The 19,885-nt window shown below is 37.3% G+C and overlaps 1 protein-coding gene across 6 annotated transcripts; it reads left to right on the forward strand.

The window, feature by feature from the left end:
- The first annotated feature begins 3,818 nt into the window (after positions 1-3,818).
- Positions 3,819-19,348, forward strand: LOC145901563 (uncharacterized). Of its 6 annotated transcripts, none has more exons than XM_082989290.1 (18): positions 3,819-7,126; positions 9,043-9,212; positions 9,672-9,905; positions 9,957-10,091; positions 10,948-11,112; positions 11,576-12,001; positions 12,045-12,142; positions 12,490-12,609; positions 12,663-12,855; positions 13,875-13,932; positions 14,354-14,430; positions 14,797-14,862; positions 14,928-15,025; positions 16,847-17,008; positions 18,039-18,100; positions 18,165-18,265; positions 18,636-18,786; positions 18,843-19,348. In XM_082989290.1, exons 2-18 carry the CDS (start codon positions 9,047-9,049, stop codon positions 18,961-18,963), a joined length of 2,433 nt encoding a protein of 810 aa, XP_082845416.1. In that variant the 5' UTR covers positions 3,819-7,126; positions 9,043-9,046; the 3' UTR covers positions 18,964-19,348. The 6 variants fall into 6 exon arrangements, with proteins under 6 accessions (XP_082845416.1, XP_082845415.1, XP_082845418.1 ...); XM_082989291.1 differs by lacking the exon at positions 3,819-7,126 and adding an exon at positions 8,675-8,699; XM_082989289.1 differs by lacking the exon at positions 3,819-7,126 and having other exon boundaries at positions 8,579-9,212.
- Positions 19,349-19,885: the final 537 nt, after the last annotated feature.

Below are 19,885 nucleotides of genomic sequence, written 5' to 3' on the forward strand. Positions count from 1 at the left end.
AAAGCCACGGCTTCTTTGCGGAATCTCAGAAGCACTCCAACCAACGAGTTCATCAAGTCTGGTCCTTTCATCAAGTGATCTTTAATAGAGTTACTGTCGCACTTTGCGGCTCAGTCAAAAACGATTCGAAGCTTATCCGGCTTCTTTGGGTTGACCACAGGGTGGTGAGGAAGGTACCACTTCCGACCGTCGTAGCTGATTGCAGGGTTTGAGGATGACGTATGGTGCCTCAGCTTTTCATTGGCACTCGGCGTACAATGTTGCAACAAGTATGTAAGTCTTAAATCATCACAGTCTAATCTGCTAGCAATATGAATTTTGTATCGATTTGCAAATGACCAATAGTCCATAGGGTCGCCATCAAACTTTGCTATTTGTGGTTTTGGCAGAAAACGTTCACCAACTTCCGTATAATGAGGTCTAAACTGTGTCGGAGAGGTATGCCCGTTATGTGGCGAGTAAATGTTATCACGTGGTACCTTTTGGCGACGAGGACGTTCGAATTCCTTGAAATTTATTTCATTTGGTTTAGGATCTTCGATCACTAATTCTTCGGGATTCTTGGGACACACTGTGTATTTTCGGGGTTCGTATTTTAACGAACACACAATAGCAACTTCGGCTTGTGCTAATTCTAACTTCCGTTGAGATTCTCGATCTGCGATTTCAGCTTCCAATTTTCGTTGATCTAGTTCTCGTTGAAGAGTGAACTCGGCTTGTTTTTCTTCTTCTTTTCGTTCTTCATTTTGCTTGCGTGTTAATCTAGCAAGACTTAGCTTCACGCGACTTTCCTTTAATTTAATTCTGCATGTCGAGCTCCTAGAAGATCTTACGCTCCCAGCGAGAATAGTGGATTCACATCGTTTCGACCAGCTTCCGAGACACTTGCGGGCGGTGAACGGCGACCAGCTTCCGAGACAGACACCGGTGTTGAAATGTCTCGTAGCCACTGCCTGACGCGAATATCAAACTCGTTCCTGCCTCGAACACAATCCCTTTTTCGAGACACACTTTCCGGCATCGTGGCCTCATCGGACATATCTTCACACAGGTTCATAACCTTGGTGTAGCTTGCTTCTACGGCAAGCAACGCTTCTTGCAGTTTTTCCTTTTTGCGGTTGAGCATGACCCTCTCAGCATCGAGTTAATCATCTTGTAACTGTTTTAATGCACAGCCAAGCCGTTTTCTCTTCTTCTTTGTCAGGACAGGCATGTTGTGACGTCACAGTAACAATTTGAAACTTGTATGTAACGTGCTTTTTCAACGGACCGGCGGCATTACACGCCACACAGCAGTTTGTTCTTTAGCCCAAATGTGTTAAAAACGCGTCCCAAATTCTCCTAGGTAGTGGCCAAGCCCGCAGAACACAACAGACACTTGTATTCAATACAACGAAAATGACCCAACACAACATCAACGCGCCAGAACAGGAACGGTTTCTATAAACAAAAAAGAAACACAATTGTATATAGCCTACGGTTTGCAGACATTCTAGTACAGTCACCAAACTGTTTTGCGACCGATCGATAAGCAGGCATAGGCTGCCCGTTGCGAAATCACATTCACAAGCTGCACCATCAGATGCCGGCAAAACTTCCAAATGTCACACAGTTATCAGACGTAAACACTAACCACGCCTTATTCAAGTAGAATCATTTTTTTAAATAGAATCCTTATTGTTAAAATACATGACAAAAAACTGGCAACACAAGAACAAGCAAACATCACCGTTTAGCACACTTACGTAGACAAGTCGGTTCACGAGAGAATTGATGTTTTGAAATGGAAGAAGGCAAATCTTCTGTCTCTCTCACACTTTGATGCTGTTGAGCTTTCTTTCTTGGCGCGTTGTCTGGCCTGGTATCGTTACCGTTGTACTTTTTTAAAGTTTTGTATAAATATAGGCGTTTAGATAATTGATTTAGGTTATTACATTAGTTTGGGTATTTGGTTAATTTTTGTTAGGATGAGATGAGTAAGATGGATTTACGGTTAGTGTACATACGCCGCACCATATTAATTCTACAAGAAAATAATTATGAAAAACTCTTACTTCTGCTTGATGCCTCACATCCTGGATGGAATCCCCGAGTGTAGGGCAGACGAACTGTTGATTCGTTAAGTTACCGCCAAGAAAGATCGGCCGTGTGTGTGAGAGAGAGAGAGAAGAAGTAGAAGGGGTTTGCTTTCTTCCTTTTCAAAACATCAAGTCTCTCGTGACCCGACTTGTCTACGTAAGTGTGCTAAACAACATCACCACGCGGTCTGCACGCGCACAGCTCTTGCGCAGCCTTTGTTCGGAGTGTTGCGCCAAACATAGAAATCACAACAATAACGAAAAGAACTAATAAATTTTGGTTTGGGAATCTACAGATCCATTCATACGAAACAAAAAACAAAAATTGTACAGACTAATTTGTTTCTCTTTTTTGTCGTTGTGCTAATAATAATGATAAAAAAGATTGCTTAATATTGCCACAATTGTAGCGCCCCGAAATTTGAGATAATATTTATAACTACATCATAATATGTTGTATGTGTGTAGGTACTGGGAGAGTGGAATTCTGTTTCGTCCAAAAAGGAATACACTTGCATAGAGTAGCGGTTTTCAAATGTTTTAAAACCTTTCGAGTCTTACTGTTCTCTTCTAATATTGCAGGCCTAACAAGAACCAAATACCTACTACAACCATTGTGCTTAGCATAACAAAAATTTTTTGAAATTAATACCTAAGCTATTGTAGGCTATAGTGTAGGATTATTTTGTTGCAGCTATGTTTACTTTGTTAAGCCCCGGCCATGGGTTGTGGCGATACAAGTCTTGGAGCCTCACCCGAATAAATTAATTTATGCCTCACCCGAACAAATTTTCAATCGTACCCAAGTAGGACTATATTGGAATTTCCTGGCTTGCGTGATTGTTATTAACGCATGGCTGATTTCTCCCTTAACCAGTAAAGTGTTTGTAATCATCCGCGCATGCCTCTTTAGGACGACATTGTTGTAGGGTGTGAAGATAAAGTTGTAGGCCTACTGCTGTTAAACTTGTTATGTTAAGAGACAACTAATTTATCCTGTTTCTTTTTGAATAAGTTGAATAAGACATATATTACTGTTAGACATGTTAATGCATATGAATTTTGGAACATTGTTGGAGCTACCAGCCGCAGGCTAGTAAAGGACCTGTAGGCTATACCCACAGTTGAAAAACCGCTAGAATAAACAAGACGACCATTCAGACCAGGAGTGGATTGTCTTGAAAGTTGGGTCGGCGCGGTTTTGCCTAGTGGGACGAACGGCACAGAACCAGGCTGCGCACAAGCGGTCGTAACAGTAATTGTGCGTTAGATTTCCTTACTTTCGTGATTGTGCGCACAAAATATAGTGCCCTGTTTAATATGGCTTCAGTCTTCTTTTCTGTCATTATTGTTTTCTGTTTGTTGAGAATTTTTGTGTTTGTGCAAATAAACTTACTTTGGCCACCTGACAGCTGTGCATTGCATTAATTATTTGCATTAACAATAGCGATTGCAGCGTACCGATAGGATTCCCAGTCGCTGCTTTGCTGAGGCTAAGTCTGCTTGCGTGTTCTTGCTGAAGACTACTGGATTTGAAACTCCGTGGCAGACTTGTTTATTACTTGAAAGACACGATTGCAAACCAGGTGGCTTAAGTTTAATTTGTTTCAAGCGCGTTTAACACGTGACTGAATTGCAGCGAATCAACTATTAAAAGAACGTGCGAACGTTTACAGCGCGATGGCGAGAATAACAACAGGGCCGAGAGAGGTTGAGCGACTAAGAGCGTAGACGAGACTAGACTGTCGAAGGATTACGAAAATGGGCGTTTTATAACAAAGTGTCAGAAAAAGTGTGTTGTCCAGCAGGATGCCAGAAAGCCTGTGGGAGCTCCAGCAGGAAAGCTTTAACACCGTCTGCAGTCTTCGGTCCGTATGTGTTCCAAATGTGTAAAGAATTAAGTAGGGAAACATGCGTGTTGCTGCACGATAAGTGGTTGTGTGGGCTAGTAAGTGGTAAATGTTATTTGGTACATTTAACTCCCACGTCAAACAGATGGAATTGGATTTTGTCGTTGTCTAATGGCAACATTCCAACGTATAATCACGAAAGTCGTCAGGCAATGGTAACACATAATCACGAATGTCTACACACATACCATCAGAAAGCTTGTCAAATTACCTATCAAACCATACCAAGCTTGTTTAAATTGACGAGGGGTATGTGTAGCAGCACGCATGTTTCCCTACTTAATTCTTTACACATTTGGAACACATACGGACCGAAGACTGCAGACGGTGTTAAGCTTTCCTGTCGGAGCACCCACTGGCTTTCTGGCATCCTGCTGAACAACACATTTTTTCTCACACTTTGTTATAAAACGCCTATTTCGTAATCCTTCGACAGTCTAGTCGAGGTTAGTCTAGTCTACTCTCTCAGTCGCTCGTATTCTCTCGGCCCTGTCGTTATTCTTGCCATCGCGCTGTAAACGTTCGCATGTTCTTTTAATAGTTAAATTCGCTGCAATTCAGTCACGTGTTAAACGCGCTTGAAACTAGTTAAACTTAAGCCACCTGGTAATTGCAATCGTGTGTTTCCATTAATAAAGAAGTCTGTTCACGGAGCTTTTAATTCAGTAGTCTATATCAGCAAGAACACGCAAACAGACTTTAGCTTTAGCAAAGCAGCGACTGGGAATCCTATTTGTACGCTGCACTGGTGAACTTGCCCGACGTGATCACAATTGCTCTTACCAGGTTGGTTTGTTCCGTTTATTTTTGGTAATATTCTATTGCATTGCACTTTGTGATTCTCACGAAATTTTGCTTGTTTAGGAGTGAATTTCGTGGCGAATGGCAGATAGTGCTTCTCGCTCTATAACCACGATGGACGCGAGAAAAGAGCTGGACGTAATGATCGAACACCATTTATAACCCGGTACTGTAATTGTAATTTAATAAGCCTTAACGCAATATTAATAAGTCACTACGTTTAAAGCCAAACTGCTCTTAAAGCATGTTTTGTCTGTGAAACTATACTATGCAAGTAAAACGCCTATCCTTTATGGTTATGTCAGTATGTATGTAGGTGTGTGTGTATTATATTCTTTTTGTTTCAAGCAAAGGGGTTCTTTAGTTGAAGTAACTCATGTAACTAAAACGTTAGTTTTATTGGCATACGTGTTTGACGTTACTTAATGGTGAATTGTGGACCCTAGCCTAAACATTTTGTCTGCTTAGAAAGTCCTCCATATGCACAACAGCAGAGGCGCGGCGCAGTTAAAGGGACCTGACGTCTTTTGTGTAGCAAGGTCACACAGATACAATTTTCAGTCATTATGTCGGAATACCTTAGACCTTCCCTGGTCTTGACGACATGACTTCTATGTCAATGGCATTTAGTCAAGCACGACTGACGTTCCTTTAGGAGAAATCCTTGCACTATTTTAGCTAGGGTTGTTATGGCTGGTTGAAGCATGAAACTGCTGATTAACCTAACTCACGTATTATTTTAAGTTTTGGCCCATATTTTTGTGACATGAATTTTTCCTAGACTAAACTACCACTTTTAACGTATGGTCTTTGTTGCTGTCATATCCTAAAACATATTTTTTTTTACTACTATTAGTGCCACAAACTTAGTCCTCGTCTACTTTTGACATTTTCTTGTAGCGTTAATTTGACGAGAGGACGCCTAACTCTTGTAAGTCCATTATTTTTAGGAAGATCACCTCCAGTTTGGAAGTATTAAGTGTGACGTGTCTTAAAACTTGACATTATTCCAAAAATTGGCATTGAGGATAATTGGTTATACCTATACAACTATTGGTTGCATATTGCTATTGCGAGGCCAGCTCTTTATTCACACATGTACCTGAATGAGTACAGATGATTTCTTTACACGAGATGAGCCAATTTACTTTTTGACGGCCATCCAGCTGAGCCCTTTTATTTTTTGTACGCGCATATTAAGTCGCATGCGGGTCGTTGCCTATGCTTTTTGACGGCCCAAGAGAAAATGTAAGCATTGGTTGCGCGCGCTACAATGCGATGGAATTTGTGGTTCATTTTAGTTTTAATAACTTTTTTAATTTGTCATGCAGCACGCAAATTCCATAAACGCTTGATATTTTGAATTGTTTGAGCATTTTACTGCTGATTTTCTTTTGTACACAGAAAAAAAAAAAAAAAAAAAGAATCACCGTGACAGCAAAACCAAGACGATAATGCGGCCGATAACCACCACAAATCACCGAATTCAATGCAACCCACTTCGCAACAGCCAAAGGTCAAGACGATATTGGATTTCGGATAGAAACTATCAATCTTCACAAGGAAGGGACATGTGTAGCAACACGCATGTTTCCCTACTTAATTCTTTACACATTTGGAACACATACGGACCGAAGACTGCAGACGGTGTTAAGCTTTCCTGTCGGAGCACCCACTGGCTTTCTGGCATCCTGCTGAACAACACATTTTTTCTCACACTTTGTTATAAAACGCCTATTTCGTAATCCTTCGACAGTCTAGTCGAGGTTAGTCTAGTCTACTCTCTCAGTCGCTCGTATTCTCTCGGCCCTGTCGTTATTCTTGCCATCGCGCTGTAAACGTTCGCATGTTCTTTTAATAGTTAAATTCGCTGCAATTCAGTCACGTGTTAAACGCGCTTGAAACTAGTTAAACTTAAGCCACCTGGTAATTGCAATCGTGTGTTTCCATTAATAAAGAAGTCTGTTCACGGAGCTTTTAATTCAGTAGTCTATATCAGCAAGAACACGCAAACAGACTTTAGCTTTAGCAAAGCAGCGACTGGGAATCCTATTTGTACGCTGCATATGTATCTCTCTAGCGACCAAGAATTAATCATAAACGTCAAAAAAAATACATGTGATTTGAAAGGTATTTTAACAAGCTTTTCTGGTAGTAGAGTTAATTTAGTTGAGGCCGCGTATTTGTAGACGAAGTTATGATCGATTCATGGCATTGCATACTTATATCCGACTCGAATATGGTCAGTGATTTTTATTTTTTTTTTATTTTTTGAAAGTGCCTGTTATTCTATGCAAATTGTGTAAAGATCATCGTATTCCATTGAGAACGGCGAAGGTATGTGCGTTTGAAGTTTTGTCGAATGGAAAAAAATGTCGACTAGCGTCTCTTTGGTGTTTCTTTGGGTCTGCGGGTCTGGTGTACTTTTAGCACCACACCTAATATCTCAGCTATCCCTAGCACTACAAACCTGAAACTTCACACGAATGTTAAATGACACCTTACGAGTCACCATGCCAAAAATGACGTCACCACCTATGACGTAACGAAATTTACAACACTTCGAAGTTTTCCTCTCTATACGCGCTACGCCCGTCAACGAACTGCAATAGCATACTCCGTAAGGTACAACACCCACAAAACAAAAATGTTGTTTGATGAAAATTTAAAACTCTCACAAGTAACCTGCTTGCGTTGTGTGACTATTACTGATTTGTTAAATGCCTTCTTAAGCAAACACGCCAAAGCAGACCGTGGTTATTACGAAAAAACACAACAAACAACATGTACTATTTTTACCACGACAAATTGTCAGGCTCATAGAGCAAAAACCACTGGTCCAATAGTGTCCATTGTGGCATCATCAGAAAGGTCTAATCCTATACTTTACACCAAAGTTAGGTTTAAAGATATATTTCGATTGTGCGACACCTAGTGTCGTTTAGAACAAGGACGATTTACGAAACATTGTGACGTCACAAGCAAACTACTTATCGAATCGAAATTGGCAGCGATCGAAAGACATGTCCTTTGTGACAAAGCGTACCAAATTTCAGCTTGCAGCAGCCTTTACTTTTGAGTTGGGAGCCCATCAAAGACCCCCAGCTAATTCGCTCGTATACACGCAAAAAGGCCGAAACCGACCAGACCTTCCACACGATGCATCAACCGACCCTATGGGGTCTCTACTTTTCACGCTACGACCCATCGAATATGTGGTGCTAAAAGTACACATGGTCGGTTTCGGCCTTTTTGCGTGTATACGAGCGAATTAGCTGGGGGTCTTTGATGGGCTCCCAACTCAAAAGTAAAGGCTGCTGCAAGCTGAAATTTGGTACGCTTTGTCACAAAGGACATGTCTTTCGATCGCTGCCAATTTCGATTCGATAAGTAGTTTGTTTGTGACGTCACAATGTTTCGTAAATCGTCCTTGTTCTAAACGACACTATGTGTCGCACAATCGAAATATATCTTTAAACTTATCTTTGGTGTAAAGTATAGGATTAGACCTTTCTGATGATGCCACAATGGATACTATTGGACCAGTGGTTTTTGCTCTATGAGCCTGACAATTTGTCGTGGTAAAAATAGTACATGTTGTTTGTTGTGTTTTTTCGTAATAACCACGGTCTACTTTGGCGTGTTTGCTTAAGAAGGCATTTAACAAATCAGTAATAGTCACACAACGCAAGCAGTTTACTTGTGAGAGTTTTGAATTTTCGTCAAACAACATTTTTGTTTTGTGGGTGTTGTACCTTACGGAGTATGCTATTGCAGTTCGTTGACGGGCGTAGTGCGTATAGAGAGGAAAACTTCGAAGTGTTGTAAATTTCGTTACGTCATAGGTGATGACGTCATTTTTGGCATGGTAACTCGTAAGGTGTCATTTAACATTCGTGTGAAGTTTCAGGTTTGTAGTGCTAGGGATAGCTGAGATATTAGGTGTGGTGCTAAAAGTACACCAGACCCGTTTCGTTCACTGAACGGGCCTTTAATCCGGGATGCGAGGCTTTCACTAAACTTGATCCACATAGGCCTATGTAACATATAAATCCGTGCGAAAACCAACACCATAATTTAGAATAGTATTACAATTCAAATATATAATGAAAGTCTTACACAGTCTAACATTCGCCCAGTCACAGATGTCTACAAGACTACATAGTACATAGACTTTCGAGTCCCGGTGTTTTTCAGTATTTTCCCAAGGTTTTGGTCAAACCGTAGTTTGCTTTCATAACTGTTATTTTTAGTGAAATGGCTGATACGTTTGGACGAAGTGTTTTGAAGGTTGTCCTGGCACAGTACAGTCAAGCTATTGGATTTGATTCTTCACACACTATTCCACTTACTGTTCTATCAGATGTGTTGGAACAATTTTTGTGCCAGCTTGGAAGGAGTGTACATGACATCATGGAGGAATGTAAGTTTTTTTTGTGTTTGTAAAGAGTTTCTGTGGAAACATGTAACCTGTAAGGAAACAAACAATGTCGAAGTGACGTTTTAGACTCCTTTAACATAAATACATCTTGCTCTTTCAGCAACTTTCATTTGTATGAAAATTCTTATGTGTCGATTACTTTCCTACATTTACAAGCCTGGTGAATGCACTGCAGAATTACTTAGAAACCAATCTTTGATTAAACAAACATCTTCAAAGTATAATGGCTCTGAGATGACATGACTAGTATACCTTGAACTTTAGGGACTACACACTTTATGACTCATTGTAACTACAAATTTGAGCTGCTTTAAACACTGAAAATGACTTTTCACAACATATAGGCCTAATCCTGAAGTGAGAAAAAAAGTTTTACTATTTGAATGTTATTCTTATAGTTGTTGATACATTTGATTACATAAGGGTGATTATACTTTACAGGCTCCCACACATACCCAAGTCTCAGGGATGTATTCAGAAGCTTTGATCACAACCATATATCCATTTTTGGACTTAATGATTACTTGCAGCAAATGGATGATATAACATTACTGGATGAAATGTATCAGTTTCCTATGCATAAAAACTCAAATTTTCAATTTCCAAACTTGGGCTATTCACATGAATTAAAACATGTATTCAGCCACTCTCCCTCCATCTTGCATGCGACAGAAAGTAAGACTCGTCTAATATACCAATTATTTCATATTGAAACTTTAATTTTAGTCGAAGGCACAAAACCTTGTAAGGAACATGACAAAAGGCAGCAAAGCAGGAGCCCTTTATTTACCATTGCTGGAAAGCAGGATTTATCAGATGATGAAGTTGGAAGTTATACCTCTGACATTTCAGTAGAGTCTGGTACTATGTTTTTAAAACAAAATTGTTTAGTTTTGGATTATATTTTTAGTAAGGCTTCAAGCCTTAGATTAAAGTTCGCTGATTTATTGTAAAAGGAATGACAATTAATAATAAACACACCTTCAGACTGAGTTAAAATCCATAATAAGGTTTGTTGCCAACTTCTTAATGTCAGACTGTATCCATTTGTCAAATGTCTATAAATCCTAGTTGACATCCTAGGTCATGTTGCGTTGTGTAATGCATATCGCTTTGCATTATTACTATGCAGTGGTTGCATGGTAAGTTTAAGGCATAGGTAAAAATTCACAGCTTGTTGTAAGCTTTGGTGCTCTTGATCACATAAAGAAACCCACTTCTGACCGTTTGTAATATCTTATTATGTTATAATTAACCTGTAATGTTTACTGCACTGAAAACCGATTGTCGCTTTTGCCAAATTGGCTACAGTATTTGTTATTATAGCAATGCGAGTGTTGCAATGAGCACTTTACCTTCTCTGTTGCATTTGTTCGGAATGCGGATTTACATTAAGCTTATTTCTTTTTTAAATTCATTAGGTTGCTGAAGTAAAAAATGGGTAGTAAGTCAAAAACAAGCCCATATGTCTCTCTATTGCCAACTGTTTTTAGTGACGTTTGTAGTTTTTTGTGAAGCCAAGTACCTGCATCTTACATATTCAAAAATAAATTTACTTAAAACTCGATAAAATTAGTTTAAAGATGTGTTTATTATCATTTTTAATCACTTTTACTACTTATATTTTTGCCAATACTCAACCAAACCAACATGAAAATAGTGATGTACCAACCTAGTTCGTATAGTTTTTGTTTAAATCCTGTTATTTTTGTTATAGCAAGATGTCTAACAAAACCAGAAGACATACCCATTGTGTCGGGGATAGCTGCAAGCAGTTTTGCGAGTGTATCTTCACAATCCTGGGATGGTTTCCAAAATACTAATAGAATCCCAACATCTCAAATGAGAATGCATGTTGACCAACAATTACTGACATCACCAGGTGCACAATTTGTGAAACTCTTTGTGAATTTGTGAAACTGCAAACAGAAATTCATAATGTTTATGAAATGAAATTGTTCTTTATTGGGCATTGGAATTAAGTGCTATAGGCATAATATAAAGGAATACCAGGGTATCATGTGGGTTTAACTAAATACCAAAGGGTATTTAATTAGCTTACACTATCTAGATCAGGGTTTCTTAAACCAGGGGGACATGGAAGGATGCCAAGGAGGTGTGCAAAAGTTTTTAGAAACCTGCTTATCAGTGATCTATCGATGTTTAGTATTTCTGTATACCAAAACATTACAATAAAAGATAAAGATTCGCCATTTGTCAGTTAAAGAAGTAGTTTTGGCTTGCTGTCTAGTTGATTTGCGTTTGTGGTGATTATGAAAACAAAAACATGTTACCAGAAAATTGTTTGGCTATTGTCAATAGTATAATACCTTAATATACCATAGGATCAACTGATAGAAATCAAGAGCCAATCTGGGTGCAACAACATGCTGCTAAATTGGAAAAGGAAACATCGAAAATATCTCAAACAGCAGTATTGATTGGATTAAATGATAAAAAAAAAAAAACTGACAGTCCCAATAGTCATTCAAAAATTACCTCACATAGTCACAGTCTGTGGGATTCTCCTATATTTTCCCGGAAGATGGTCACATCTCCAGTTACAGCGGATGGTTTTAGCAAAGATGCATCAAAAAAAACTACCATCATCAAAAAATTGGAAAACACTGACGATTTGACAAAAACTTGTGCAAAGCTAAATGAACACAAAATTTCGATTTCCTCACGAATAGAAGAAGTTGATAGACTATTGAAAGATCCCATTGTCAAAAAAACGCCATTACAGGGAACAAAAATGCTTAAACTTCCTTGTAAGTTGAAGAGAGACACTGGTTGTTATTTGAAAACCAAAAGTAAGTGTATTTTCAGACAGACAAGAAACAACTGAGATAAACAAGACATGTCCCAAAAACATATGTGCAGATGGTGAATCTACAAATACAAAACACCCGGTGAGCATTGTATCGATTGTTGGGTTCTTTTGACATACAAGCATTGTTAATATTTTTTTAATTTATCTGAACTACTATTGGTAATGTGCAGCACTGAAAGAATGCATGTAAACTTCACCAGAATATGCCCGTTCTAACCAGCAAGCCATGATAGCTTAGTTGGTAGAGCAGTGAGTCATGTATGTCAAGGGTATTAAGTTCAAACCCTGTGTAAGACGTATTTTTTTTTCTGAGGAGTAAGTAGCTTTGATCCAGACTGCCCACATTCAATATATTACTGTGTTTGTATGATTCTTGAACAAATGTGAGCTATATTGTGCCAAATATTGGGTTTATTAATTTGTTAGCTACAGGTACCATCATTTGCATCACCAAAATCCATAGATGAAGCAATCAGTTCTGTTGTGAGTAGAGTTTCCAAAGAAGTCGAAGAAGCAGAACTAATGAAGTTCTCACATCTAATAGAGGTTAACTACATGGCAGGTTTCTAATTGCATTATATTTATTGTCTGTAATTTAGGATTCCAGTTCTTCAGACGAGGAAGAAGCTGTGTTTTACAAAACAGAGCAGATGTTGCAGCTTGAAAAAAGAGGCTTGTACAAACACCATGAAGATGAATCTCCAAACAGGCCCCCATTGACTCCATCACCTGCTCTGTCCACCAATTCCCTAATCATTGACCAAGAAATAAATATAAAGAATAAACCTCCAGGTTTTATTGTTAATTAATTGGTTTGAAACCAATACTGATATGTTTTACATCGCCGAAAAAATACGTTACTAATGGAAAGATCCTGTGTTGTGTGGCGATCCTGCCAAACATGTTTGCATGAAATATTACTGCGTTGAAAGGTACAGTTTTGAAAAGCACTTGTTCCATTTTGTTTAAAGACGGGTTGCGCAAGATGGTGACATATGCAATGACTCAGATTGATCATAGAAGTAAAGTTTTGTACATAGGGATACGTTGTGTAAAATACTAACTTCAAAAGGTCGTTTACATGCCATAATGCACAGGATATAACGCCTTACAACATTATGAGTTTTTTCGGCCGACGTTACAGCTCAAAACGCTGACAAACTCTGGTAGTCAATTTTCTCCACATAAACGATAACTTGTTCACCAACAAGGGATTTCACTTGTGGTGCTTGAATACGAGACAAACTGGTTACTGTATGTTAAGTACCTGATTACACTCATAAATATAAAATAAATTTCCCATTCCTTAATGATGTCTTCATTCATTGGCATATGCCTCCAATTACCAAATAAAAGCCTGAAATCTCATCATAACAATTTTGTGCTCTGGCATTAAACAAAATGAAATGTGTTCTTCCGCCTTTTCAGTTGCTTCGGAATTTGTATTATCTGTTTAAGCAAACCCTTGCGGTTTACTGTTTGACAGTGCCACTCAGTCCATTACAGGTGGTAAATCAAATCTATAGTAACTATGGTTTATTGTAATACAGTTTTGATAAAACATTTTGTTTTTGTCATGCTGATGTTTGTTTTAATTTCTGGAAATGCTCTTCAATCAAATAAATATGTGTCATCTCCCTGCAGGAATAATATTAGGCTTCCATGCCTATTCACAACAAACTGTGTACACACCAGACACTCCCCACATATTTTTCTAGATTTGCTATAGCCTGCTGTATTTATGACTAACTAGTTGCCATTCTTTTTAATAGCTGTTGTATAAAATTTAACAATAGAAAACTTGTTTTAAGAGAGAATACAAGTCAAAGAAGATCCATTATCAATTTACACATCTGATGACACTGAATGGTATGTCTTTGAACATATTGTATATTTTTTCACTTGTTCTTATGGCACATTATTTGTTATTTAGCATGTCATGATTCAAAAATTGTTGAACTGTCAGATCAAAACATTTAAAAATTTTGTTGTGAAAAGCATTTAAGATTTAGAATATAAGTCATACATTCACAGTAATAGGTGATATTAAAGCGAATTATAACTTTATGGTTGCTGCTGAACAAATCCAGTAATTGTTTAGTTATCATTAATATTCTACTTTTATCTCTGAATATAAACTGATAGTAGTGTGTTGTAACGCTCTGTTTTGGAACCTCTAGGTTAAACTTCATAGTGGTGTGTTAGCTGTGTTTTGTAGCTGCTTTGCACCTTGCAAAATAATGGTACTGTTGAAGCACAATAAAAAATAATCTTTTTAAAAATATTTTAGTGAGGAAGAAACAAAATGGAATTTGTGTTCACAACAAATTTCAATTTCCAATGATCATCCACCTTCTAGTTTGACTGGTATTTAAATCTTTTTTCTGTTTAAATTTCTTTCTACATGTTATGAAGAATTTTCACTGTTTCAAACAAAACGTTATTATGGGAATGTATTATTAGTAAAGAATGACAACACAGCAATGTTTCATGATCTTCATCATAACAAAGAATGGTCATTGAGTACATGTACGCAATCAAACCGCTATTCTTAACTGATTGTCAAAAGTAAAAATAATTTTTCTTATTAAACACCAAATTTTATGATGTAAATATTCATTTGGTGTGTAATATATGGTTTCGATCCAATATTACCATATCGGGTAAAGGCAATGATCGGTTATTATCAGACATCCCTTGTGTAACATACTTTGTGCATATTTTGTTTTGCAGAAATCTGTGAAAAGAATGAAACGAAATCAAAATCCTCAAGGAAGACCAAAAAAAGACTTAAAAACAGTGAGTAATGTTGTACAAGTAAATGTATTGTTTTCTAAAAGCAAATAAAAAATTTTCTCTTGCAGAAATTGGAGTATCACATAAGGAAAAATTCTATGATCAAAAGTCAAAAGTGCAAAAGCTTATTCTGAAAACGTATTCTGGTGATGCCAAAATATTAAAGGTTTGTGCCTACAATTTGTACTTTTTGTATCATGCAATTTTTTCATATTTATAATTTGATAATATAATAGGGGCTACCTAGAATTTTTAAAAAGAAAAATTAAATTTGTTTTGATCAGGTAAAGAACACAATTTTTTATGTATATTTCAATGCCTTACCAAACCCTGTGATGCAGACCTTATCTGACTCCTGAAAAGGTACTCATTTGCACCAAGTGCAAATGTCCCAATCCACTTCATACATAGCTATCAAAAACTCCAAAAATGGATATAGTATTTAAGGATTATATTAAGGATTTTCTGTAAAGTGGTGCAAATATGCCAAATATGTATGGTTATTTAAAAAGTTTTAATTTTGGGGCACATCTTGTAGTTGGATGGTTGCTTTTTCTGTTTATTTAGGCATGTTGTAGTTGGACATCCAGTTGTATTCTTGGGGAGGTGATCCATTGAGGCCTCATATGACCTTACATTGATAACAAACATATGCTTGGTGGTTGGTGCATATAGTTAATCATTATTTGCGATCTTCGAATATTATGATGTAACAAGCTTTTGTGTCTAATCAGCGCACATTGAAGTGTTGCTCTAATCAAACCAGTAAAGATGACTAAAATAAAGCCCACAATTTTTGCTGCATTTATATGGCAGGGCGCAGAAAATCTTACTACGAGGTGCACTTGGGCACCCCTGAGCCTGAGGTATATCGAAATACGAAAACTAAGCACTCCATTGTTAGATATAAGCACATTGACATTTTTTAAGACACTGCTTGTGAAAATAAGCACAAATCTTACAATTGAGCACGATATAGAATCCCTGGGCATACCCTGTTTATTTGATAAAACATGATGCATTTTTGTGTGGTTGGATTTTGGGCACTACAGTGCTTTTAAGAGTTGTAAAAGACTGGCTTTTTGCAACAGACAAAACTTTAGTGCCAAAAAGAGTGCGGACAGTCTTTAAAAAAGTTAAAAAGTACTGCCTTAGTGTTTTTTGTAGCTATAAACACAAATGTAGTTTTTTTTCAAAACTTGCTGTGAAAACTGGAAATTTACGTGAACACTCACCTAACAGAAGCATTATGCTTAAACTTGCATGCTTTGAAATACATAGCATTGTTACCAAACGTGTGACATTGTCACCACACATTTAGCAAGACAGAACCTCACAACACCATGTTAATAAAATTTCTAATGAAAAATACCATTATATGGAGGTGCATAGGCGCCGACTTTAAAATTTTGTCGGGTATGCCAAATTATATTGCGTCATTTTATGACGTCATAAAATGCAAAATATCTTTCTTGGCGCTAGAAAGGGTTGGGCGTGATAAGGCTTGTAGTTTACGAACTTCACGCAACGCAAAGTACTTTTCCAAATGAACGCATGTTTATGTGCGGTAAGACCGCATTGAATATTAAACAAAGAGCCTTTTTCAAATGACAAAGAGAAACTCCAAAACAGCAGCATGACGAACGTTGGTCAGATTTTCGGGTATGCGGCATACCCGAGATTTTCGTCCGGGTATGCGAGGCATACCCGGCATACCCGGCATACCCGTGTTCGGCGCCTATGTGGAGGTTCATTTCTGGTCATTCTTTATCAATTGTGTGGTATTATACATTGACACCGATTTCAAACAAATACTTAATAATTGAGAAAAACCCAGTTACAACTCAGTTTACTCAATAAAATTATATTTGATCTGCACTTCTTAGTTGTATTATTTACATTTTTCTACATCCTGATGAAGACTGCTGCACGGTGGCCGAAACGTTGATATAATAAAATTTACTAGCCAATACTTACAATTTTTTAGGTTGCCAAAACCAAAGATGTAGTTTTCCATGAACGAGACAAAATGCCTGTTCCTAAACTGTCTGCATCAATAGCTGTACCAACATTGCCAAAAGAAAAAAAAAAAGAGAAAAAGGACAAGAAAAAAAAGAAACAGAAAAACAGGGATAATAAAATCACCAAGGTAAGGTATAGTGCATTTTAGTTTGAAGATATGCTTGATATTGTGGATTAGGTAAAGATCCAATGGGCTAACATGGAACTGTTATTGGGCAAAGGATTGATGAGGCTGAAATAAAATTGCAAACAAGTGTTCAATTTTGTGAATAAATTTTCTTCTACAATCCAGCAGCATTTTTAGCCAAAATGGTGTCCGTTAAATTGGTTAGCTAAAAATGCTGCTTGTGTTGCAAGCAGTGCATTCCACATTTTTTCAGTTTCCTTCTTTTTATATTTTATTTTCGCACAAGCAGGCTTAAATTATTATGTTTGATTTTTAATTCTTCTTGACACATGACATAGCAGTTTGGGACTATGTAAAGCAGTTACCACAAAAATACACTCTAATTCTCCTTTAGGCTACATATTTTAATGTTCAAATCTGCATCAGAATGTCAAGTTTAAAATTGCTGTAATGTCTGAGTATTGTAGTGATGGGTGATGACACAGTAGTTTCCAAATGGGGTGTCATGATGCATTTGTGCTATTGGCAAAGACATCAACATGCCTTTAATATGTGATGATATTTCATGTTTATTTACATAGAATTGAATACAAAATATAATGATTTAATTTTATCTGTTATGAGTGACAAGTACCTTCTAATCATTGAGACGTACTAGTAGAAGATATGTGTATCAGGTTATGTGTAGTCGGTTACTACAAAAAGTGTTCTATTTTTAAGCCCAGGAATCAAAATAGAAACTAAAAACTTCTGAAGCACATCCAAAGAAAAGCCTAGCAGATCAATTAGTCATGATGCACCTAGTTTTTACCAAACCTTGGTGTCCTATTTTTACCATAACTATCAGAAACATTCATGGTGGACCTAACAGACTTAGCACGCCAAGCAGATCTGTAGTATTAGATGGATGCCAAAGTGTAACATCTCAAAAATTGGTCAACTTGACTGACCAAATCAGTCGGGCCTTGTTTTTTTGACATACTGTAAACTAGTAAATGTTTTAATTGATTGTGCTTTTAATGTTTTCCAGAGCAAAGATGAAACCCCAATCCCCAAACTTACGTTCAAAGTTAACCCAAGTGCTCAGCATGTGTAAGTACATGTGGTTGTATATTTATGTTGTTTTAAGAAGGTTTTTATAATTTGGCATGTAAAGGAGCATAATACAACCTTCCAAAACAAAAAGGCAAACTCTTGATGTTGATGTAGCAGTACCAGCTAAAAAAATGGACATTAAAATGGCTCCTGAAAGGAAAGGTAAATATAGTATATGTTCATGTGATGGTTATTTTGGAAATGAAACATTATTGCATTTGTATACCTATATTACTTTAAAAAAAGACTGAATTGCTAATTAATGCATTGGTTTATTATAAAACAAGTTTGTCAAACACACTAAATTTTGATCCTTTGTGGGTGAAAACATGAACACTTAGTTTTCTTTGTTTGATTTGATTGGCTCTTGTTCCTTGTGCAAAAATGGTGCTGAAAAGCCTAATACAACTTTCTATGTGTGCACACTTGCCTTAACACAGAATTACATCAGCATAGTATTTTTACATTAGGCATCAGTTCCTTACTTTTATAAATTTCTTTAAATGCACCTGAATGAATTGTGTATTTGCAGTTGTAACCAAAACAATCAGTGTTGCATCTGCTGGTGTTGGCGTTGTAATTGATGCTCAAGGAAATCAAGTTTGGATTTGTCCTGCCTGTAATAAACCTGATGATGGAAGCCCTATGATTGGATGTGATAAATGTGATGGCTGGTATCACTGGTAATGGTGCTTAAAAATCCTTGTTTACGTTCTTTTATAGTTGCTGTTATTTTCAGGCCTTGTGTTGGAATATCCAAGGAACCACCAGAAAGTGAACAATGGTTCTGTCCACTGTGTGTCAAACACAAACAAACTGGAAAGAAAAAATATGGCAGAACAAAACTAAAATCGAAGTGATGGTTGTGCAAATACTGTAAATGAGAAGTTGTTTTTCAAACTATTAGTTTTTAAACTTTGTCAAGGAAGGTGTTGTTTAGTCCTCTAATGTCAACTGCAAAATATATTTTGCAATATTGTAAAACAAGAAACCGCCAGCATTCCATTGTGTAGCAAAATAATGTCCAGCAATAGCAACAAATCTTCCATGGGGAAAACGTCGCCATTGTATACTAAATACAACAGCAACGAAGAAATCAACGAAATACATATTCACGCTTCATGGATTATTTATCAAAAAGCAAAATTTGTGCTGCGATCAGCGTGTTCACGAACAACCTAATAAATCTAACAGATAACGATATAATAACCCAGTTTTATTCGTCAACATACTAATGTTTATGACGGAAAAATTAAAATTGACGTTTGTTTGATCAAATCTAAAATATCTCCAGCCCTGTTTACATGGACGTCTGAAGACCGCATATCAGTAATTCCATTAAAATAGTTTTGCCGCGGGGAATGCCCGTCTTGTACTCCCCTATCATAGAGAGTCTCAGTTTCGTCACAAGGCAACCGGTGATGCATTGGGGTCAATTTTCTGGTTGAATGAGCAAGAAGTCACGTGGTGTAGCCAGGGCGATTTTCAGCGTGTTTGGTGCAGTTTTAGTGCATTTTTTGCTCTTCTCAGTCAGTCAGACGTTTGGTGCAGGGTGCTGTGAAAAGTTTAGTTGAAAAACCATTAAACTGTTCAAGGGGATGTAGCTCAAAATTGAATCACAGAAGTATACCTTAATTTGTGATTTTATGTTAGGCCCGCCTCTTGGCTACGCAGTAAGGTGAAAATTGGTTGCAAGATAGTTGCTTAAAGCACCATCTAGGGGTCATTTTGGCCCCCGATCGGTCATTATTTTAGCGAAATGGGCTGCAAAAAAAATGTAAG

This window comes from Ascidia mentula, chromosome 5 (genome assembly GCF_947561715.1).
Source record: "Ascidia mentula chromosome 5, kaAscMent1.1, whole genome shotgun sequence".
In the NCBI taxonomy this organism is placed as follows: domain Eukaryota; kingdom Metazoa; phylum Chordata; class Ascidiacea; order Phlebobranchia; family Ascidiidae; genus Ascidia; species Ascidia mentula.